Source organism: Balaenoptera acutorostrata, chromosome 11, assembly GCF_949987535.1.
Source record: "Balaenoptera acutorostrata chromosome 11, mBalAcu1.1, whole genome shotgun sequence".
Classification (NCBI taxonomy): domain Eukaryota; kingdom Metazoa; phylum Chordata; class Mammalia; order Artiodactyla; family Balaenopteridae; genus Balaenoptera; species Balaenoptera acutorostrata.
Window position 1 is genome coordinate 88,531,174 of NC_080074.1, and position 25,023 is coordinate 88,556,196.

The 25,023-nt window shown below is 37.8% G+C and overlaps 1 protein-coding gene and 1 pseudogene across 13 annotated transcripts in view; both read left to right on the forward strand.

Annotated features, from left to right (window-relative positions):
* The first annotated feature begins 745 nt into the window (after nucleotides 1-745).
* C2CD5 (C2 calcium dependent domain containing 5) overlaps nucleotides 746-25,023 on the forward strand; it is an 82,295-nt gene continuing 58,017 nt past the window's right edge. For 11 of the 13 annotated variants that reach the window (XR_009009683.1, XM_057556175.1, XM_057556176.1 and 8 more), the window contains exons 1-8: nucleotides 746-934; nucleotides 1,059-1,177; nucleotides 11,768-11,854; nucleotides 13,563-13,734; nucleotides 15,011-15,106; nucleotides 17,383-17,538; nucleotides 18,396-18,594; nucleotides 23,611-23,762. Coding sequence is in view for 12 of the 13 variants with exons in the window: in XM_057556175.1 (XP_057412158.1) it covers nucleotides 1,088-1,177; nucleotides 11,768-11,854; nucleotides 13,563-13,734; nucleotides 15,011-15,106; nucleotides 17,383-17,538; nucleotides 18,396-18,594; nucleotides 23,611-23,762 (952 nt within the window). In the remaining variant the exon portion in view is untranslated. Of the gene's footprint in view, nucleotides 935-1,058; nucleotides 1,178-11,767; nucleotides 11,855-13,562; nucleotides 13,735-15,010; nucleotides 15,107-17,382; nucleotides 17,539-18,395; nucleotides 18,595-22,528; nucleotides 22,624-23,610; nucleotides 23,763-25,023 lie in introns of those variants that run through there. The other 2 variants (XM_057556183.1, XM_057556184.1) reach the window with 1 other exon arrangement.
* On the forward strand, nucleotides 15,191-16,495 carry LOC114235595 (leucine-rich repeat-containing protein 34-like; annotated as a pseudogene).

The window sequence follows — 25,023 nt, forward strand, 5'->3', positions numbered from 1 at the left end:
ATATATACAATTGGGTCGATTCTTCAAGACGTTTAATCAAGCTTATCTGGTCCAATTAGTCGAACACAATTTCCTATGGTAGGAGGTCCTGAACTACTGCCAGCATTGTAGGTCTTATCTTTAGGTTTGCAGATGTTTAATAACCACATTGAGATGATCTAAGAGTGCAGGGCAATTTCTTTCAAGCAGTGGCTTTGGATTTCGAAATTTTTTGTTTTTTGTTTTCCCCCAAGATCTACCTTAACATCTGTCACCTAGTACACGTGTACATGACTGAACAGAGTGTTAACTGCAGAATAATTACGCGACTATCCGAGAGGTTCCTTAAATTTTTCACTCTGTTTCAGATATAAGAAAAACTGTTCCCTTCCCAGGTGGAAACCAGTTAAGCTGATTTCACGAACTACTAGTGGGTCGTTAAAGGCAGACTGAAATCGCTCCTCTAGCAGTCTCCTCTGCTGCTCCTTCTGTCCCAACATTTTGGAAATGCATTGCAGAAGTTACCGAGCCGCAGCTGCGCTTCGTTCCTAGAGGGTGGGCCGGTTTTCTTCTTCCCGGGAAGCAGCAGGGCGCCGACCTACAGCCCCAGGCTCGGTGGATGATGCGGGGCTCGACCCGTTTCCCTGCCTACCAGCTTCCTCGAAGTCCGTCCCACCTCCTTCATCTGCTCTCGGCGAATTTAGTGCCTCCCCTGAGAAGTGGGCCGAGCGCCGAGCGATCGATGCCTCCTCCCCGCCCTGGGAGCCGCCATTTTGGGGGGAGGAGAAACACTCGTAGGGGCGGCTGCGGCTCAATGGGATGTTGACTGGCTTCTCCTTCTCTTGCCAGCGCTGTGGAGCCGGGTCAGAAGCCTCCACCGGGGCCGCTCCTCCGGCTGCCTCTCCGGAATGAGGCCTCAGTTCCCGCGCAGGACGGCTCCCTTTTCCTTCCGAGAGTAAGTGGCGGCCGGCGGCGCGGCGCGCCCCCGCGCGCCCTCCGCTGTCAGTTACCCCGCGCGGCCCCGTCCCTCCCCCGCCCCGCTGGGCGCTCGGCGCAGACTCGCTTGTTTATTTCTGCAGGAGCCCAAGGAGAGGCCGAAGCCGAGACGATGCCTGGGAAGCTGAAGGTGAAAATCGTGGCCGGGCGCCATTTGCCGGTGATGGACCGAGCTAGTGACCTGACTGATGCCTTCGTGGAGGTTGGTGCAAGGTCCTGCCCCTCCAAACACAGGGAGCGCCGAGCCCTGTGAAGGATCTTAGCCACCTCGCCCGCAGCCTCTCAGCCCATTCCCCTGTGGACCGCCCTGCTGGGTGCCGTGCTTGTCCAGCCCTCCCTGGAGGGCTGCCTGCCGAGACTGTAGCCCATGTGACGGGGGCAACTGCTCGCAGGCGTCCGCGGCGCGCTCTGCCGCGCGGGGAGGCTTTTACTGCTCTGCCTGCAGGGTGACCCTGATGTCAGGACTCCTAACAGGCCACCTGCCAGTCAGGGCATCCCGAGGTGTGACCACGCGGCCACTGAAACACACACACACACAGACACACACACAGACACACACACACAGACACACACACACCCTTCTTTGGTGGGGGGAGGGTAGCTAGCTTTTAATGCTACAGTGATGGAGATGATGTTTAAGAATGTAGATACGGTCCGTTATGGGCACTGGGGGAGCTGCAAGGCGATCTCCTCTTTAACATATTATTTTCTGAATCATCAGTGTAAGTTCTAAGACCCAAGCGCAACACTTTTCTTCTCTCGTATAGACTGGTAGGTCGAGGAGCTGTTTCAGGGTAATTTAGTGCCTTGTGGTAGGAAGCCAATTAAGTGCCATGGATTTAAATTGCAAAATTGCTTTTTAAATCTAATGATTAGTTTAAAACTCATGCTAATTAGCACAGGCCCCGGAAAGTAATAATCCAGAGAAAGAAGCCAAGTAAGATTGTAATAAAAATTGTCACGGTGAGTCAGAGCATTAGAACGATAATCGTTTGGGCTGTTAATGCTTAGAGTTGATAGATACATGGTAATATACAGCCTGATTCCATATCAATATAAAATACTGTTGATGTTCCCTAAAGATTCTCTGACCTAATCAGACATTGCCATTGCAGTTCTTAAGCTCAACTTCATTTTTATGTGAGAAACAGTTACTGGGTGTGTTCTTGGGCCAGATGATAGGTCATGGGGATACACAGATTGCCAAAGCCTAGTCTTTGCTTTCTGGTATCTCAGAGACTGACCCACACAATTTAGGTTAATAAATAATAGCTAATATGCAGTGAGTCTCATTATTGCCAGGTCTGTGCTAAGTGTTTTTCAATTCTTAGTCCTTATAACAGTCCTGCTATTGTATTATTTTCCCATATTGTAATTGAAGTCCCTGAAAGACACAAGTTTTTTTTTTTAATTAATTAATTTATTTATTTATTTATTTATGGCTGTGTGGGGTCTTCGTTTCTGTGCGAGGGCTTTCTCTAGTTGTGGCAAGCGGGGGCCACTCTTCATCACGGTGCGCGGGCCTCTCGCTATCGCGGCCTCTCTTGTTGCGGAGCACAGGCTCCAGACGCGCAGGCTCAGTAATTGGGGCTCACGGGCCTAGTTGCTCCGCGGCATGTGGGATCTTCCCAGACCAGGGCTCGAACCTGTGTCCCCTGCATTGGCAGGCAGACTCTCAAGCACTGCGCCACCAGGGAAGCCCCTGTTTGTTTTTTTTTTTTTTTTTTAAAGGGGTGTTTTAGCTCTATTTTTAATTAATTAATTTATTTATTTATGGCTGTGTTGGGTCTTCGTTTCTGTGCGAGGGCTTTCTCCAGTTGCGGCGAGCGGGGGCCACTCTTCATCGCGGTGCGCGGGCCTCTCACTGTCGCGGCCTCTCTTGTTGCGGAGCACAGGCTCCAGACCCATATTGCAGAGAATGCACCCGGAACAGCGTCTCACTGTGGCTTCTCCTCTGTCCTTGGACGTGGGGTGTCCTCCTTGGTGAAGTCCAGGGTCTTCCTGTCAATGATTGTCCAGCAGCCAGTTGTGATTCTGGTGCTCTCGCAAGAGGGAGTGAGAGCACGTCCTTCTGCTCCGCCATCTTGGTTAATCTCCTCCTGTTTGTTTGTTTTAATATCACATGGACTTTTGTTTCCAAGCAGTATATACATGTAATCAATCAAAACATATCTGAAAGGAACCATGAAACCTGAGAACTGCTATGGGGACTTGCTGGTACATAGGAACCTAGCAAATTCAGGAACCACGGGAAAATGTTTTGAGATAACATTTGCGTTGTCAACCTCTATTAACTGTTTTCACAATTAAAAATATTTTATAACTTAAAAAAAAAAGCCTAGGAACAGTAAATAATTTGCCCAAGGTGCCTTAACCTTGTAAATCTCCAAAGCCTAGTGGTCTGTTAATCCACGGTGCAAATACTGCCTCTCCAGGCAAGATGATGAGTGTTTCTGCAGACTGTGGAAGCTTAATTCTGTCTCTGAAGGTTTAGGGAGGCTTCCTAAAAAAAGTGACATTTGAACTGGGCCTTGTAGGGTACCCAGGATTTTACCAAGCAGAGGGAACATCGGAGGCACATAGTGGGATACACGGTGTGTTAGGAAACCATCTTAGTTTGGGATGTGTCTGGAGTCAAAGCGGATGTGTGTGTAGTGGAGGTTGTGAGGGATAAGGCTGGGAAGGTAGGTTGGCGCCAGCGCCCTTTTCTGTGTTTTTTGTAAATAGAGGGTAAACGGGGGAAGTTCTTCAAGCAGAAATGAAGTAAGATCATGTTTGGATTAGGTTGTTTCTATGTAGAATGACTTGAATGGTGATGTTATCGATGGACTGGATAGATGAGAGATGAGGCAAGGAGATCAGTTAAGAAGGTGGTAAAATTACCCAGACAATATGTGCACGTTTAGAATGGCAGTGGGAATGGATTAAAGGGGAAAGATTTGAGGGACATTTCTTAGGTAAAATTCTCAGGCCTTGGTAACAAATGGCTTTTGCTGGTGAGGGAGGGGTTGGATTCAAGGGTGACTCATTAATTCCTTCTTTCAACAAATAGTTACTGAGTGTCTGCTCTTTGCCAAGCCCCATGCTAGTCACCGATCTAGCTGATGCAGATGTGATGGTGAACAAAATAGACTTGGTTCCTGTTTTTACGGAGTTTATATTTTGGTGGGAGAGCCAGACATTAAAAAGTAAAGAAAGAGTACATTTATTTATTTATATTTTTATTTTTTCTTTATTGGCTGTGTTGGGTCTTCGTTGCTGTGCGCCGGCTTTCTCTAGTTGTGGCGAGCGGGGGCTACTCTTCATCGTGGTGCACGGGCTTCTCATTGCAGTGGCTTCTCTCGTTGCGGAGCACGGGCTCTAGGGAGCGCGGGCTTCACTATCAGTTGTTGTGGCTCGTGGGCTCTATAGAGTTCAGGGCTCAGCAGTTGTGGCGCACGGGCTTAGTTGCTCAGCAGCACCTGGGATCTTCCTGGACCAGGGATCGAACCCGTGTCCCCTGCATTGGCAGGCGGATTCTTAACCACTGCGCCACCAGGGAAGTCCCAAGAGTACATTTATAATTACAAGTTGTGACGAGTGCCATGAAAGAAAACGACAGAAAGAGAATCTCAGGAACTTTAGGTTGAATTATCAGGGGAGGCCTCCGAGGAGGTGCCAGTTAGGCAGAGACCTGTGGACGAGAAGCAGCTAGCTGCTCACAGTGTGTGTGTGTGTGTGTGTGTGTGTGTGTCTGTCTGTCTGTGTAGGGGAGGGGCCGGGCAAAAGAGGCTGGAGGATAGGAGAGTCTCAGCAGAGGGAAGATCCTGAGGGTTTGCTTTGTTTTAGGAAGTGAAGGAAGATGTGTGTGCTGGCATGTAGTAAGTGAAGGGGAGAGTGCTGTAAGGTAACGTTGGAGAGTTAATCAGGGAGGCAGTTGTGCAGGATCCTAGAGGCCATGACTGAAGGTTGGATTTTATTCTCAGTTCAGAGGGAAGAAGCACTTGTTGAGATGAGCACTCTTGTTGCTGTTTGGAGAATGGACTGCAGAGGGGAAAGAGCTGAAGCAGGCAACTAGTTAGGAGATTCCATTATAGTTCAAAAAAGAGGCAGTGAGGGTCAAGGTGATGGTTTTGCTAGTAGAAGTGGATGGATTCCAGATATGCTTTGAAGATAGACAGTAGAGGATTTGTTGGTAGACTGGAGTAGGGATCAGGGAAAGGGAGACTGAAAGGTGATTCCTAGCTTTCTGGAGTCACTGGGGCAATTTTCTCAGTCTCCATAGGGTTGAGGGAGATGGAGTGGGTTGAGAATCAACTTCCATTTGGGCATGTTAAATTTGAGATGTCTTTGGTTCCTTTAATTGGAGTTGTCAAGGAGAAAGTTGGATTTGTGAGTGTGGTTTTTCGAAGAGAGGTATGAGTTAAAAATAAGCTCACACAGGCCAGTGCTTCTCAACTCTGTGAGACCCGGTCCTGCCTTTATATAGCAGGTATTTTGAAATCTTCCCTCTACTATCTTGGCATGATATCTATAGCTAATATAACCTATCTATGCCCACAGTTTAAAAAAAATCAATATAATGCTCTAACTGTAATATGATAGAGAAATAAAAGTATTTTTTAATGTGTTTCAATATGGAAGTGCTTGTTAATGACCACAGAAGACATGAAGTAATCAGGTTGCGCCCATGATATTTACTGAGCCTTTGTATATATCAGATACTATACTGGCTGTTGTACAGCATGCTGGGGATAGAGCAGTGAGCAAAATGAAAGTTTCTGTAGTCACGGAACTTAGGTTCTAGTGGGAGGAAGGAGTTAATCAAAAAAATAGTTAAGTAAGAGATAAAGTATGCTAGGTGGTGAGAAGCTTCCCATGTGGAGAAAATAAAGCAGAATTCAGGATAGGAAGTACCTCACCTTCATGTAAAATCAAGTGAACATGACTGCTCCTCTCACAGAGTGAGACAGTTGTGTAGTTTTGGCATCTCAGATGGGCCTTCACTGCCATTGGTTATCTGATTTCCCAAAATACACTATAGTCAACTCATGGGAAAGAGAGTTGTCCATTAATTTTCACAGTGGTTGCATTTCTTGACAGTTAAAGTGTATTAAAACCCATCATAATATTCTATCTATAAACCTGAGTTAGGGTCTAGGTAGGTTTTTCGCCCACGTGGCTATCTGGTGTGGATATTTGAAAGTCATGACATGAGACAAGTCTTCATTGTTGGGGACTGTCTCTTGAATTGCAGGACAGCATCTCTGGCCTTCCTTACTAAATACTATTATTCGTCCCAAAAATGAAATTTTTGAAATTTAGAAATTATTCGTTCCTAAATTTGCAAAGTTTCTATAGAAGTTGGTTCTGTCCCTTTTGCAAACCATTAACTTAGGGGAGAGAAGAGGGAGCGAGAAGAGGGATGGATCCTTGAATGAACACGACATTAAGAATTTATTAGAGGTGGAGGACTAGGGGAAGGAAACTGAGATTATTAGCCAGTGGGTGGGAGAAAAATCTAGAAAGTAATGTCTCAGAAGGCAAGAGAGGAAGTTTCTAGAAAGAGGAAGTCCTTAACTGTCAAATGGCACTGAGAGGTCAAGTAAGGGGACAGAGAAATCACTGGATTGGACAACATAAGGATGTTAAGGGTCCTGGCTTGAGGAGTGACAAGGGCGGAAGCCCATACTGTAGTGATTTAGAGGGTTAAAGTACACGGGAGTAAGGAAGTAGGAGAGGCATGAATAGGCAATTGTTTCAGGAAATATGGCTGTGAAGGGAGAGGAGAAATAGTGTGGTATTTGGGGGGAGTATGCAGCTTTTAGTACTTAAAAAAAAATAAGTTGGAAGGTATTAGAACATACTTGTGTGCTAACAGGAATAACCCAGCAGAAAGGGAAAGATTAATGCAGGAAAAAGGGGATAATGAAGGATTACAATATAATAAAGGGGTAAATTTTGTGATATGGACTCCAAGTACCATATAAGCTCACAGCAAAGGGACATAATGAAGCCCGAGCTGGTGATGAGAAATCTTTGTGCTGGGCTTGAAAGGTGGTGGTGCCATTTCCATAGGCAGAGAGGAAAAAGGGGCGTTTTCTGGATGAAGAGGATAAACGATAAAAGCAAAAGGAGGGAATATAGCACATGTAATTGAAGGGAGGGTTCTTGTTAAATAGAAGTGGGAAATAAAATTTGGCTGGGTAGGGAGGATGCCGATTACTAAGCGGTCTGAAAACGATGGGGAGGAGTCTGTACAGCAGATGCTCTCTTAACCAGTTTCTGCTAACTGCCTCACAGCGCCCAGCGCTCTGCATTTCTGCCGTAAACACGTTCTTGAATACCCCATACGGTTAGATTATACTCCAGTGTGCCTGCTTCTCCCATCAGTTGGCTGATATGCTTTACTAAGAGGCAGTTGCGTTTATTCCCTAACCTGTTTATGCCAACACTATTTGTTGTTATTATTTATTTAAATCTTATACAAATCAGTGAAATAAGTGGGATAATGAAGTTGATAATGCTGTGTAAAGCATTATGGATACAGTTGCTAAAAATTGCTCTTGAATTAGATGAAGATTGTAAAGAATCTAGGATTCTCTATCCGTAGTTATTTTACCAGTGATTTTAAGTTTTACCACATTTTAAAGAAACCCAGACTGGCAAACACAGATGATATGTCATGAGTGTGGTTTATGCAAAAAAGATGACACAGAACTGTCAACAGTGGACCCTTACTCAAAGAAGAGGCTTCAGTCTTACGATAAAAGATAGAGGAATGAATATTTATTTATATGTTTTATTTGAAAATGTTTACTGTTTGTATCATTTTTAATGAGTATCTGATCTAACCAGATTATTTGCTTGAGTAATCAGGTATTGGTCCTGATTGCGTTGGGGTTGAGGGAATTTCTACTATATATGATGTGAGGAGTTTAAGGAAGCCAGTGAAGACCAAGTAGTACTTAAGGATGATTATTGTGGGAATCTCCAGGATGAACAGGATGGGATTCTGTACAAGGGGAGTATTAATCAAAATATATCCCAATATTAATGTGCATGTTATAAACTGTTCCGCTAAACTACATTATCATTTTGTTTATCCAGGAGCCTTTGAGGGAACAGGGATAGGAAAAGAAATTAATATTTAATGAGCATTTTCTACCAGACATTTTGCGAAGTCTCTACATACATTATCCTGTTTAATGCTTACAGCAACTCCCCTTTTCAGAGGAGGAAACAGCTTTAAATAACAGGTTAAATAACTTTCTCAAGGTAATTTAGCTAATGAGTGGGGAAAGAGAATGTGTTTACCTTACTAGGGAATCTTGTTAAAATCCCTGATGTTCTTTAACTAAATTGTAAGGCATTCATTTAATTGCTGAATAATAAAATCTCCTTCCAATTAAATAAGGCCAAATGAACTCTGATTCTTCTTTAGTAGAAGGGGAATCACCACAATGTTGGCAGAACATACACTCTAGCCTTTTTCTTCTTCTAAAATCTTGTCTTTTGCTTGTTTGTTTAGTATAGTGTGGGGACTATCAGATTTTTACTATATCTAGAACGGACAGTTGACCAAAAAAAAAAAAAAAAAAAAATCACAGTATAGCACTACATTATAATGGGACAAAACTGAAGAGGGCTCTGAAATCATAGCTTAAGAAATGATACGCTGTTTTTGGCAGTTGAGCCAAAATCCTTAAGTACATTTGGCTTTTGAATGGTTTTGAATGCTTTTATGAATCCTAACGACATTTTACTTCAAATAAAGCAGTATTTAGGTAAATTAAACGATAAGTATTTCTTTGATATTTTGAATATTGAAATGTAATGAAAACTAGATAAGTAAATGAGCAGATTTCTTCCCAGGTTTCTTTTTCCTTGTTTCATTTCTTTAACATTTGTGATTTAAAAGTAAAAAAAAAAAAATTATGCAAGTAATACAGTTGGCCCTTCGTATCCCTGGGTTCCACTTCCTCGGATTCAACCAACTGCAGGTAGGAAATATTTGGAAAAAAATTCCAGAAAGTTCCAAAAAGCAAAACTGGAATTTGTTGTGTGTGGCCGCTATTTACGTAGTATTCACATGGAGTTTACAACTGTTTACATAGCATTTACATTGTGTTAGGTACTAAAGAGATGATTTAAAGTGTATGGGGGGTTGTGCATAGGTTATGTGCAGGTACTGTGCCATTTTATATGAGGGACTTGAGCATCCACAGATTTGGGTATCTGTGGGGTGGGGGGGTGGGTGGGAGGAGTCCTGGAACCAATACCCGTGGGTACTGAGGGATGACCGTACATGAATAGCTCCTGTTAGAAAAGATTCAAATACTCAAGTAAAACTTGAAAACCCCTTCTTACCTACAACACTATCCTGTGTTGTCTACACCCTTATCAGTCCCTTCTTCAGAGATAATTGCTGTCACTTCTTTGGCATGTATTCATCTACTCCTTCTCCCCTGCTTTAAAAAAAACAAAAAACTTTTACATATCATATTTTTGAAAACAAATGTAATCATACTTTTTATATTCTACTACTTGGTTTTTTCAGTTATTATGCCATTGACATCGTCCCCTGACAGTACATGTAATCAACTCCATTCTTTAGTAGGGAGCATGTGATTTATTTAGTCATTTTCTTGTTGTCACTAGGTTTTTGTATATCTTTTGGGAAGGGGCCATATGTGAAAGTACTTCAGGATAAATTCCCGGCAGTGAATCCAGAATTTCATAACTGAATCAAAACAGTTTTTGCCATTTGAATTTTATTTTAATTTTTGATGTTTTTGAATTTTAAATAATCCATTTAAAAAATAGGTAATATATGTGCATGGCTCAAAATTCAAAAGGTACAGAATGAGTCAGCCTCTCATTGCCTTTCCTTTAACCGATCTGTCTTGTTTCGTTTAGTGGCCGCTGTTAACATTTGTTGTATATCCTTCCAGAAATAATCTGTGCATATCATATGCCTTATAACATTTTGTCATTTTTTTCCCTCCACAAAGAATGCCGTACACACTGCTCTGCAGTAGAGGGATGTATCTTGGACATTGTTCCATACTAGTGCACGGAGAACTGCTTCGATCTTCTGTATAGCACTGCATTGTGTGGCTTTCCCATACTTAATTTAGCTAGTTCCTGATTGATGGACTTCTAGGTTATTTCCAATCTTTTGCTACTATAATGCTGCTTATATATGTCATTGCGCACCTATGTATGAATATAAAGGATGTAGGCATTTAAAATTTTGATAAGTGTTGTCAGACTGCACTTTGTGAAGATTGTTCTAATTTGCATTCACAGCAACAGAGTATGAGAGTGCCTCATTCACACTGTGTTTTCAAACTTTTTGATCTTTGCCAACCTGAGTAGTAAAAATGTCGGTTTAGTTTGATTTCTCTTAGTATGAATGAGGTTTTCAGCTCTTGATATACTTAAAAGACATCTATATTTCCATTTCTTTGAATTTCCTTTGTTTGGTTGGTTTGTTGATCTTTTTCTTATTGCTTTGTAGGAACTTGTTAGAAATTGAAGAAATTAGCTGTTTGTGACATATTTGGCATATCCTTTTTCTCAGTTTCTTATTTATCTTTGACTTTATCGTATTCCTTACCGTGCAGGAACTCATTATTTTTATGTAATTTCTTAAACCTTTTCAACCCTCTGACCAAACTGCCTAGGTACCAAATGGTTGGTATCATTCCTTGATAATTCAAATTGCATGATAAAATAACTAGAAAAATGTACAGAAGATAATAACTATAGGTTTGGGTATTTTGCTTTTAGAACATTTTCTGGACTGATTAAACATTAATATCTACAAGTATTATAATACCAATAGTAGGGTTGTAGGTCAAGAAGGAAAGGAGATTTCATAGATTATCTGATTGAACCAGCATTTCCTAAGTGTCTACAACATGCAAAACTCTTTGCTGGGTATCGGGATAAACCTGTAGTGAATTTTGAGGTTAGAAAAGATACTTCATGGTGATAACTGATAGAATTAGGGAAGAGCTTAGAGAGATCAAATTTAGGAAAGGTGAGACAATCTAGGAAGTAGTTTCTTAACTGTTTTGCTCTTAAGCTTCCTGACCGCTTCTCAAGTCCAGCCTGAGGTTTCACAATCTCCATTCTTTCTTAGAAGCAAGTCCCAGGGATTTAGCCTCCTTTCTGCCTTCTTCCTTTTCTTCTTGTTTACGTTTGCATTTTGATTTAGTGTCTGCCAAGACTGGCTATGAAAAGGTAGTCTCCCCATTCCAACCCCTTTTATTGTCCCTAAAGATAGAAACATAAAACCCTTAATGACCATAGTTTATTGCTGATCACTGTGTATGCACAGGTAAGGATTTAAAAAGTAACAAATACTGAGGAAGTGAGAAAATATGAGGATATGTTACTAAGTTCTTATAATAATGGGCTGTAGTTCTGGATTCCCTTGATGAGATGGTAAGAGTCAGCTGTCCTTTCTACCTTCTGATTATATTTTGCTGGTCCTCCACCCTTAAGACTTTCCCCTTTTGTCTGAGCTCCTGTTTAGTGAAGGCCATGTGATTACTTTCTCCACACTGACATAATGGTCTGATTTTAATTTCCCTGTAGAGCTAGTCAAGCAGAACAGTGGGTGATCCCTTGTTCCAGGTGTAGTTTATAAACTTGCCTGGACCCATCCATACTTTCTTTCCTTTTGTCTCAGGGGACAGTTGTCTTTTTTCCCCTGCATGGTCCTATTGTTTAGCTGATGTTAAATTTTAATTTTATTCACATTTTTAATATTTTTATTTGAACTGTTCTTACTTGTTTTTAGGTAAAATTTGGTAATACCACCTTTAAAACAGATGTGTATCTCAAGTCCCTCAACCCTCAGTGGAACTCAGAATGGTTTAAATTTGAGGTAAGTTTTTAAATGTCAGCATTTTTGCATGTGTATTTTTGAGGTGACCCTTTTTTCCCAGGAATGATTGGACTACGTTTTATTTCAGGTATAGTAGTTTTCCTACACCATAAAAATATTTCCTAAGAATATTGAGTTTTCAAAAAATTATGTTACAGTTCAGAAAATATCGTATATGAATAGGAGAACCCAGATTAAAAAGGTATTATATTATTATATAGTAATTTTCTCTGGATTTTAGCATATACCAAAAATCACTTAAGAATAATGTACATATTAAACATTTTTTTGAATTGTGATAAAAATACATATCATAAATATTGCCATTTTAGCCATTTTTTTTTTTTAATTTATTTATTTTTATTTTATTTTTATGGCTGTGTTGGGTCTTCGTTTCTGTGCGAGGGCTTTCTCTAGTTGTGGCAAGCGGGGACCACTCTTCATCGCGCTGCGCGGGCCTCTCACCGTCGCGGCCTCTCCTGTTGCGGAGCACAGGCTCCAGACGCGCAGGCTCAGTAATTGTGGCTCACGGGCCCAGCTGCTCCGCGGCACGTGGGATCCTCCCAGACCCGGGCTCGAACCTGTGTCCCCTGCATTGGCAGGCAAATTCTCAACCACTGCGCCACCAGGGAAGCCCAGCCATTTTTAAGTGTACAATACAGTAGCATTAATTGCATTCACATGCATACAATGTTGTGCAACCATCACCACTATTTCCAAAATTTTTTCATCACTCCAAAGAGAAAATATTCATTCAGCAATGACTCCCCATGCCCTCCTCCCTCCAGCCTCTCGTAACCTCTAATCTACTTTCTGACTCTGAATTTGCCTATATAAGCATTTAATATAAGTAGAATCATAAGTATTTGTCCTCTGGTGTATGGCGTCTTTCACTTAGCATAATGTTTTCAAGGTTCATCCATGTTGTGTAGCATGTATCAGAATTTCATTCCTTTTTATGGCCGAATAATATTCCATTGTATGAATATACCATATTTTGTTTATCTATCTGTTGATGCACACTTGGGTTTGTTTCTGCCTTTTGGCTGTGGTGAATAATGCTGCAGTGAACATTGGTGTACCAGTATCTGTTTGACTCCCTGTTTTCAGTTCTTTTGGGTCTATACCTAGAAGTGGAATGGCTGAGTCACATGGTAATTTCTGTGTTTAGCTTTTTAAGGAACTGCCAAACTTTTCCACAGTGGTTGCACCATCTTACATTCCTACCAGCATCTATGAGAGTTTTGGTTTTTCCATATCCTTGTCAATACTTGTTATTTTATTTTATTTTTTTAAAAAATGTAACCCATCCTAGTAGGTCTGAAGTGGTATTCACAGTATAATTTTAATGTGCATTTTTATTATGAATGAGGTGAGTTTGACTTCCTATGGCTAAGGACCATCTGCATTCTTTTACTTTGAACTGTCTCATATTTAAACCACCTGAAGAAGGTATTTAGGTTTCGGAGGTTGATTTCACCAGACTTGATGACCAGTTTAATACAAAGAATGTAGATGTGAGGTGTTATCTAATCGGTTTTGATTTGCATTTCCCTAATGACTAATCTCTCTACCTTTGCTTAGAGATAAATCTATAAGATTTTTTTTCCTGGAAATAAGTAATCTTTTACATTTGGTATATGTATACATTTATGGTAGTGAAGATTTTTAAATTATAAGATTTAATTTTTAAGATATACTTTTTTAGGTGGATGATGAAGATTTACAAGATGAACCTCTCCAGATCACAGTTCTTGACCATGATACATATAGTGCAAATGATGCCATTGGTAAAGTGTACATTGACATTGATCCTTTACTCTACAGTGAGGCTGCAACGGTCATCTCAGGATGGTTTCCAATTTATGATACCATTCATGGTAAGCAGTTCATTTTAAGAAAATAAGTCACAGTCTTTTAATTTATCCTTAAAGACTTTTGTGCTGTGCCTGGTATTTTTAAAATACGTATCTTCAAAAGATGTCTTCTCTTTTAATAGACACGTGGTAGTATGTATTGTTGGTAGGATTATACCTTTTCTGACCATAATTTGAAATAATGCCTGCTAAATTTGTACAATATAGTAAGCAAATGCATCATTTGAAAATCATCTAATATTGCTACTGTGTTTCTAAAACACATTTTAAAATGAATAATCTTGAAACTTTTCTGCTTAGAAATTCTTGAAAGGAAAGAAAATTCTTCAAAGGCTTTTTGTTGCCTAAAGCAAAGTTCTCAAAGTATGGTCTGGGGACATCTGTGGGTCCATGAGATACTTTCACAGGCTCTGTGAAGTGAGATGAGAACTGTTTTCAGGACAATACTTATATGTCATTTGCCATTTTTAGTCTCACTTTCTTACAAGTTGTACAATGGAGTTTTCAGAGGTTTTATGATGTATGATGTTACCACACATTGAATGTAGAGCAGAAATTAGAATCTAACTATTTCATTAAGCTACACACTATAGAGATTGGCAAAAATGTAATGTAATGCCACTCTTATCACTAAAATATTTTTGTTTTTCAAATTAGTTATTTTTATAAAAAATGTTTATTTTGACATAAATCGATTTACTACTACTTTAAATGAAGTAATAAGTAAATATTTGTCTAAATTCTCAATTTAAATTTATAATATGGTAAATATTGAAGGTTTTGACCCACATAGAGAAAGACTCTTTGAGATCAATAATTTTTGAGATTGTAGAGGGGTCCTGCAATCAAAAAGTCTGAGAACCACTAGTCTAAAAATATGTCATCTCTTTAAAATGGCAGATGGACCATTATGGGCATAAGGAACTGGCAGATGCTTCTGCCTCCAGTCTTGCATTTTTCTGTCTATTTTACATTTTTGACCTGGCAATTCCATTGATAGTAGTTTAGTATAAGAAGATAAGATGTTTGATGAGATTTATGTGTATTGTGACATTATTCATATTCTGTATTATTTATTGATGTTTAAAATGGTAAAATAAATTGGAAAACAGGATTTACTTAAATAAATTAGAGCATCTATAGAATGAAAATAATTAGGAAACAAAGTTAGCATTGCTGTTATGATATGTTATTTTTAAATCATTAATTATTTGCCTGATTATTTAATTATACTTTATTTTCTTAAGGTAGAAACTTGTTTTTCCTTTTGAAATTATAGGTATCCGTGGGGAAATCAATGTAGTTGTCAAAGTAGACCTCTTCAATGATTTAAATCGATTTAGGCAGTCGTCATGTGGAGTCAAATTCTTTTGCAGTAAGTAAAAATATTTTATTACTCATTTGACAGGAAATTTAATAATTGTTAAATGAGAAATCAAATTAATGTTTCAGAAGTCTAATGGAAAACCTATTATACCTTGGTCTTAATGCCAAAGAGAAAATTGCGAATTTTTCAGAAGTAATTACTGTAGCTCTGGGAACTGTTCATCTGATTTTAAAGTAAATGATATCTAATTTTTCACAAGTTCATAGAAAGTTTTTTTAGAAAAATCCAGTGGGGCATGTGTGTGCATGCGGTCATCATGACAGTGACACTGTGGCCCACAGGGAGGCTGCCTCTGGCTGTTCCCCACATGCCCCCTTCTCGAATCTCTGTGCCAGCCTCTGCCCGCAAGAGCGTGATGAGAAGGAATCCCATTAATCATTGCTGGTTACAGTCACTTAACTCCAGTAGAAAGAGGAACAGGTGAAGATTTTGGGATCTTTTTCAGAATTTTTAAAGAAGAATCCATATATTAATGAGACAGTATTTACATAAACCTTATGTTTAGTGATATTGGGTCTGAGGTGGAGAATTGATTGTTAAAGCACTACGTAAGATTACAGCTCTGAAGTACTTAAGAATGACTAGAAACAAGATTGAAGATAAAGGTGGAATTTTTTTTCCTGCAATGCAACAAATAATTCATCCTTAGAGAAATTAGATATGGGAATGCAAAGTGTACATTTGTAGGTGAACTGTGCATTTGCTACAGTCCTAACTCAAAACCCAACAATGAAGGGAATAAACCCAAACGGACCTATACAGAAAGAGTCCACAATTCATTTAGGCCACATGTTGAAAGAAAATCACTGCATTGTTAAACTAGGTATGTGTCTGCATAATATAAAACATTGTGATGTGAAACAGGTGGTACACTGTATCTGAACAGTAGCCTATGCTACTTTGATGTCAGCCGGTTGTCAGAGGTTAGCGACAACATAGAGGGAGAGGACTTGTCACACTTTCTCAGCCAATGAAAACAAATCCCATTAATGTCTACATTTGGGAAACAAATTTGATGAGGCTACACGTGTGGCGTATTCAGACTTAATTCAAGTGGGCTCTTCAAAACCAGGCAATACAGACGTGGAGCCATTTGTGGTGGATGGACGGGTATATCTTGCAGAAGTCTCAAATGGCTTTAAAAAGCAGAATTATTTTAAAAACATAATTACTGGACAGTAATTTATAGAGAAGATTGCAAGCTACTCCTCTAATGTAGGTTTTACTCTTGTACCAGTAGGTCAACAAAAGGTTAAAATAATTTTCACGTATTTGTCTTACTTTATAAAGGTTAATATTTTATTGCCTATTACATTTCTTTCAAAAGTCAGAACAAATTACTTTTGTCAAATGTGTAAAAGATCTGACTATAATTAAGCTTTGAATAACTGTTAAAAAAAGAAAAAGCCAGTGGCATTTTATGCTGGTATAGGATGCTGAAAGATAGGAGCGGAGCACTAGAGGCGGCACTGTGGTACTGTCCACAGTGACATAAGCATCTACAGGTGTGGAGCCCTGCGGATGCCATGAAATATGGGTCACAGTTCAACAGATCTGGGCAATTCATAGCCAGCCTGGACTAATAGGGTTGAAAACTCCTAGGTAGTTGAGTTAGTTTCAAGGCATGAATATAGTTTGGTATAGATGTTCTCACATTCTCCCCTTTTTAATAAATCCAGTGACGTTTGTTGTTCTATGTATTGAATGAGTCTGTTAAGTAGTACAGTGACTACTGAACCAATTGGCCTTATAACCATGGATTATTAGAAACTACAGGCCTGTATGACTTCTCAGATTATGTCAGAAAGGTAATGGTTTGGTTTTTAAGGCTGCAGTATGTGGTGTGCAGAACTTTTTCAAAGGGTTTCCAATAATTAGAGTGTTTTGGTATTCATTATCTGCTTTCTGATTTTTTATGTAATATCAGCTAGCTCACTTTAATTTTGACTTTTTTACACTTTGTATTGAACGCTATTTAAGATGGTCTGTAGCTGTTTTCTAAATTATAAAAATACAGTTTATATCTACTATGCTTGCTTGAGAAAGACGAGAGGCCTCATGAAGGAAAATGATTATTTCTAAGAATAAAATGGAACTTAGAAGACTGTTTGATTGAAAGTATTATTATGATTGCATTGAGGTTATCACAGTAAAAGATGTTCTTGTACTATGTATCCAAAAGGTGAGAACTTAGTTGTACATTTTTAAGAAGTTAAATTTAGCCTTGTGATAAATAGAAGCATAATAGATAATTTTTTTAACAGCGACATCTATTCCAAAGTGCTATAGAGCTGTAATAATTCACGGATTTGTAGAAGAACTTGTGGTCAACGAAGACCCAGAATATCAATGGATTGATCGAATTCGCACACCAAGGGCATCAAATGAGGCCAGACAGAGACTCATTTCTTTAATGTCAGGTATTTAAAAAATAATAATAATAACTTCATGGCTGATTGACTTAATCCTCCAAAATTCTTCACTTCCTTTTGACATGCTACTAAAACTTTACAATGAAGACTATGAATTGTTAACTGACTGATTCCCTATCCCTGGTCCCGTCCTCCTGAACACATGTGCATTGCCATCTTATAACAAGACGAAATCTGAATCCGAAGCTTATAGTTACTTCTTAACTAAGTAGTAAAAGGAAATTGTGCTTATGAAGTGGCATAGTGGAAAGTGCCCTGAACAAGGAGGTAGGACACTGAGTTCTAGTTTTCCTCCTTGGAGTGTGTATTTGTAGTCAGAGCTTAGGTAATCTCTCTAAGGTGTTTTGTTTAAATGTTGCCTTTTCATAGTCCTTCTCTGACAACTTGTACCTCCTTTTACCCCTACTCCCCTGCCACTCTTACCCCATTACTTTATTTTCCTTTGAAGAACTTATTTCCATCTAAAGTTTGTATTTATTATGTACGTATGCGTGAGTGTATATATACACTCACGCATACATACATACACACCCACACACTCTCACACAGATATATCAGATAATAAATATGTTATATTTATATTTAATAAGTACAAATGTTATATTTATAATAAATATATGTATTTAAATAGAAAATAGAAATATTTATACTTGTATTAACATGTTAATTATATTTAATATTTATAAATACATAAAAATGTTATATTTATATTTAACATAATGTTACACTTAATATATTAAATAATCTATGATTTTCTGGACTCTTTCCTCTTACCACCATGTCCAGCTTTGTATTATGCAACATGCAGATAAGAGGCCGACTGTGTTTTCTTCCTTTTTTCGTAGGTGAACTGCAGAGGAAGATTGGCTTGAAAGTACTTGAAATGAGAGGAAATGCAGTTGTTGGGTACTTACAGTGTTTTGATCTGGAAGGCGAATCTGGGTTAGTGGTACGAGCCATAGGAACAGCGTGTACACTGGATAAATTAAGTAGCCCAGCAGCATTCCTTCCTGCATGTAATTCCCCGTCCAAAGAAATGAAGGAGTAAGTATGAATCGATGAATTGTTCTTATGGAGCTTTTTATCTTTTGCCTACATATTTTCATTTGATTTGAAACATTTTAGTAGAATTGTTCAACATACATTTTTTCCTGCAGCAGTTTTCTTATCAGAGATGACTATCAAAATTTGAAGCTTAAAACTATTTAGATATTCCTAATATTTTATTTATACTGTCATGAAATTCAAATTAAGTAATGTAAAATTAAACTTGTTCCACATCTTTAGACACTGTATATCTAAAGCACAAAATGAATGTTTATGCATTCTGAAGAATTTTACTTGTTGTCTGGGGAATGCTTAATACCCTATGTCTGATAATCCAATTGTGCCTATTATTCGCAACACAGTATAGAAAGCAGGAAAGATTGACCTTTGCAGGGGTCTCAAACTCCAGTGTCTACAGAGGCCAAGCAGTTTATATAAATAAAACAGTTGGGTATAATGGAGAATACTGGGGACTGCATAAAACAGATGTTGGCAAACTTTTTCTGTGAAAGGCCAGATAGTTAACATTTCAAGCACTGGCCATATAGTTTTTATGTTTGTTAACCAAAAAAAGAAAAAATGCGTTTGCCGATCTTGATCTAAAGGAATTTAAACTCTTACATTTTTTAAAAAAGTATTTGTGATCCAACAGAACACTTCTGTTGGCTCCATTTGGCTAATGTGTCATAATTTGTGCCTAAGGCAGAGATTCTCAACATGGTGTTGGTGGTGCTATCAACAAAGAATGCTTGAAATGAAAATTTTCTGTCATAATGCCTGGGGTGAGGGGGATGATTCTTTCGGGGACCAGAAATGCTGACTGTCCCGCACAGCTAGGGACAACTCTGTACAACAGAGACTTGTTCCATACTAAATGCCAATAGCACTTCCATTGAGAACCATTGCTCTAGAGATTCTTCTAGATCAAGGGTCAACAAACTTCTTTGGTAAATGACCAGAATGGAAATAGCAAGGACTCAGCTCTGCAGATGTTGCATGAAAGCAGCCGTCAATAGTATGCAAATAAATGAGTGTGTCTTTGTTCCAATAAAACTTATTTATTTTTGAAACAGATAGCAGGATGGATTTGGCCTGTACTGTATAGTGTGCTGACCTCTGTCTTTTGTCATCAGGAGGTCAGAGTTCCGTAGTCAGAAAACCCAAAATGTTTCCCATTTCAGCAGTAGTCAAGAGAGGTTGCCTAGAAAGCAATCACAATTTGTTTTTTCAAACCGTCTATGTAAAAGTGAGATTTTTATCTCAACTTTTTCTTTTTGTTTAATTATTCCTTTCTGCTGGCCTTTAGTTATTTGGGTTAAATTTTAGTCACAAGAGGGAGCACAGTATTACATACATTGCCTAATTTTATTTGGAAATACATTGATAAGTGAAATAATTGTTTTAAATGATTTATTGAGTGAATTTGCTTTATCTTCCATTTAAAATCTGTCTTAAAAAAGATATGAACTGCTTTCTGCTACAGGTGAAGTCAGATTGCAGGTATAACTTTTTGAGGGATTTAGATTTTTTTTCTCTTTCCGTAGCAAATTTAAGTAAAGACCTGGGTCCCTCTTCCTTCTGCCACCCTCCAGCTTTATCTGTACTGCCTGAAGGGGCCTGGCCTTTGCAACTGTGATGTTTGAAGTTTTCCTCTTTTCACTGAATTACTTAGTGGAAAGAAAGCTGCAGTACCTGTTGGTGCCTTAAAGTGATATATGGATGGTAGGGGAATACATTTCGCCTTCATTCAGGAAGAGCTCCATTAATGTAAATCTGAGCTTGTCTAAGTTTTCTTTTTCTAATTTTGTTGTAGCCATTTGCCTTAAATTGTCAGTTATTCACACCATGAAGAATTTAAGTGGCTTCATTAAGATTTTCTAATGGCATCTTACTGCATAAGTCATGTTATTTAAAAAAACAAAAACAAAAACCTCAGGCTGCTTTATTTCAACCAGCTTCGTTGCATTTTTGTTAATGAATCAATTCGGGTGCTAGTTTAAAATTGTTTTATGAGTCACCTGATTATAATTATTTTGGTATTTAATTTTAACCTTGTTGATTCTAGACAGGGATTTGATAAAGGTAGTTTGGATTATGTTCTTGCCTGAATAGATTTAACGTTAGAAATACCACTAGGGTATTCTTGTAAGGCAACCTTTCATGCAAGGAGAGTGATATGAATTAGGACTCAAAGAATACATTATGGTGACGCTCTCTCCATTGTGCTTGGATTTTAATTTGATGTCATAATTTGAACATTTAATGATGTTCATTTTATTTTACTTTTATTAATGGTGTGTTCTGCTCCATCAGTTTGTGTTTTCCTTTTAGGTATTTAGTGTATTACGGAGTATAAAGCTCTTTGGTGTTTCCTAGCTGAACTATCTTGATGGTAGAAAGTGCATCTAAATATGGTTTATTGATTCTCTACTTTAAAAAAAAAGTACTTTCTAGGAGACATTAGTCATAGTTTCTCCTCTGTACGGCACTGATTCTTAGACTTTTTAACTCCATTAGCCACTTACTTCAACAGAGAAAGAAAAAACAAAAATAAAACCTCACCCAGTTGCTTGTGTAGAAATTGGTCACCAATGAGATATTTGATTTTTACCAGTTAAACACTTTAAAAATTTAAATTAGCGACAAAAGCAGAAACATTTGTCCTATAGTAAAAGCAGTGATATTTTCAGAAAGTAGATGGTCTTTAAAAGACCATTATTGCCAGTTAACGAAAACTCATGTTTGGATCTTGATAAATTGTGATTATTGGGAATGTTCACTGGGCAGCGGAAAAGGAGAAAAGACCAGGAAAAGTTGGGCTCTCGATTACTTTTAATTTGAATTCTAAAATATGGGAGTATGGTAGTTTTTCAGAGTGTAGCCACTTAATTCATTTCCCCTCATTGTGCGTAAGGGAAGGCATTGCACAATGAAATAGTTGCTAATATGAAGTCCAGGATTCTTAATTATATAATATACCTTTTTTTCCCCATCCACTGTAACTATGCTCTTTCAGCTGAATTTCTTTGTGAAAATTTTAAGTGCTATAGATGAATATATATCTGTGTATCTGGTCTAAGTATCCTTTACACGTGCATAGATGTGATCTATTGCAGGATATTAGTTGATATCTTAACACAATTTCAATTTAGAATGTAGTTTAACTAAATTCTGTTTAAGTTTAATAATCTATTCTGTTTGAAAGCTACACAAAAGTCATTATATTGCTTAATTAATGTTTTTTTTTTTTTAAGTGGTGTCCCTTTGCTTTGTTTTGTCCCCAGTGTAACATGGTTTTAAGCTATATACTTGGGGTGCTGAAATATGGAATAATTGGATCTACTCATTCATTCAATTCACTCATTTCTCTTTATGCTGTCATTTTTCATATTCTTATGTAACTCTGTCTTGATATGCTAGACAGAAACAGTTCTGTTAGTTAAACTTCCTTTGTAGAAAAATATAATTAATTATATCAGCAGTTATTCATATCTCACTCTCAAAGTAGTATAAGAACATCATATTTGGCTTTTCATTTTTATGTGTGTTTTCTTCCTGAAATATTGTTTAGTAAGCTCTGTGGTGATCAAAATAATAGCAAACATTTTAAAGTAACTGAAAATCCAAATTTTAATCTTTTTCTTATTTAATTCCACTGGCAGTTCTGCTTGCTATTTTTCTTATTCATATTCCTAATTTATTAATCTGATTCTTTGTAACTATTTCTTAACAAATTAATATTTAGCTCTTTTTTATCTCAACTTGTTTTGTGCATGCTAGGGATTAAAAAATAATTCCTCTACCCTAACTAAAAGCTCCTTTGAAATTATTTTAACATAACTTTGCTATCTCTTGTATGTATTGTTTTCTTTTCTTCCACTTTGACCACAAATTCCCTCAGGTCTCCGCTGGTTCATCCTCCAAGCCATGGATGCCGCTCGACTCACAACAGCCCAATTCACACTGCTACTGGCTCACGACTTACTCAGAACTTCTCTGTGTCTGTTCCCACTCTCATCTATACTGGTACGAGACTGCTTAGACTCCAGAGCTGGGGAAGCAGGCCACGGGCAGAGTGGCTGCAGAGGGCAGGCAGGCAGGTAGCGTAGGCAGGTACCACGAGTCTTTGCTTCCTCCTTTTCTCACTCGTAGTCCAGCGGCACTGAAGAAATCCTGTATTTAGCCGCCGCAGAGGCTCTAACTACATGGAAGTGAAAGTGTTCTTCCAGCTTCCAAAGTCTCTTCCATAGATCCTCTAAGAACCCTATCTTGTATGTGTATACTGTGAGTTTTTAGGAGGATCCTCCAGTATGTGTTTTTGCCATTATTTCTGCAGTTGGTTAGAAATAAAATTGATGATTGGACTCTAAGTGAAATAGCTGCCAAAGCTTCTGATTTGCTTATTTTCTTTATATACAAAACTTGTTACAGTAGGGTCTGTTTCATTCTGTGGAAGAGAGCTGTTGGAAAACAGGTAAGCGACTCTTCTGCATAAAATGCAATGTTTCTGTGTAGCCTATATTGATTTTCCACTCTGCTGTGTTTTTAGCTGTGGCACTCTTGATGCTATAGGATAAGGAAACATGTTTTTCTTCTCAAGATATCTGTGTGTGCAAATATAAAAAATATTGTGAATATTTACACACACCATTTGCAGTCATCATTTTTTCTTTTGTAATTTAAAAAAGCATTGTTTGTTTGAAAATATTTTTATTCATGTATTTATTCTTTTTGTTTATTTCTTTTAATGTTTTTTTACCCCCTTAGTCTGCCATTTCATGCTTTTTGGCTTTTTTACTTGGCTTATTAACTGTTTCAATGCAGATAATTACTTATCTGGAGAATGATGAATGGTTAAACAGCAATTGGATGTCTTTGGCCTCATACCCAGCTCCACACTTAAGAAATGACTGCTGGCCCTGCCCCAATACTTTCCTGGTGTTTAGATCATGCTGCCTCCGTCAAGTCCTTTGGCACATGATTACTTAATATTTCTCCACCTTCTTCTGGCAGGATTCCCTTCAATGAAGATCCCAATCCCAACACTCACTCATCAGGACCCTCAACCCCTCTGAAAAACCAAACTTATTCCTTTTCACCTTCCAAGTCCTACAGTCGACAGTCCTCTTCTTCTGACACAGATTTGAGTTTGACACCCAAAACTGGTAAGGCACTTCCACTCACTTTTTCTCTTTTTCTTTTTTTCCCAGATTTGTTTATGTTCCTTATTAGCTTTCCATCCAAGCCTTTCTTCCTGTTTTTGGCATTTAAGTTAAAAGATAATGTGAATACTGATCATTTTCAGTTACTACAATTAAAATGTGAAAATTTTGTGTAGTTCAGAAGTTATCCTGTTCAGAGAGTGACATTTTGTTGATTTAATCATAGTGTAGATAAGAAGGCCAGGATTTATTTTTGCATGTAGTCATTTTCCATTTCATGCTCAAATTAAGAGGAATAACATCGTAAAGCATTTGGATAGAAAGTAACACTAGTAGCTTGCAATCCAATTCCTCATGCAGTATAAGCATTTTTGAATTCATTGTTTCTATTTTGGAATTTAATTCTAATTTTATTATGAAAAAAATCTTATAGCTGATATGGTTATTTTGGAGTACATATATCTGTTTATTAGCTTATTATTTAAAATATTTGGTTTTGCTAGTCTTACTCTCTAGGTTAGAAAATAGCATTTTTGCTTTACTTATTCTTGCATATTTGCCAGTGTATGAAATTTATAATTTTTCCCTCTCCTATCTGTATTTTGTTAATCTCTGAGTTTTTGTGAATGTTTTATGATAAAAACTGATTAAAAAATCAAATTAGTTTCTTACTCCTTAAAATAGAATTAGCTTATTTAAATCATTGAATTATTATTCTTAAGAAAAATAAAAAATAAATAAAACATTTAAAAGTTAATAGTTTGCAATTTTTGCAAATAGCATTTTTGTCTGGGAGTTTCCTTGCCAGATTGCTGAAAACATTTTGCCTAGTTTATTTGCATTATTTTTAATTTATCATCTTTAATAACTTTATTTTTGTGTTAGACAAGAGATTTAGAAAATGACCCCAGATTTTATGAAAACAATGAAAAGAACCAGCACTACTTCCAAAGTAAAGAAAGGGCATTTAAAAAAATCCTATAGACATAATATCTATTTTTATAAATATAGTCACAAAATGTAAAGAAGATAATTATTAACACCTAATTCTTTGAAAATAATTGCTTTATTTTTACATGTATAATTATAAATAACAACTTAAAATAATGTGATATTTGATAGTAATGGATGCTTTGGAATATGGCATCTTCACCATATTTCTGTCATAAAAACTGAACCATTGAAATTGTAGTGAAGTGGGTTTTTTTGTTTTGTTTTGTTTTTAAATAAAGACTGAGATTCTGGCCTTGAAATTCATAACAAT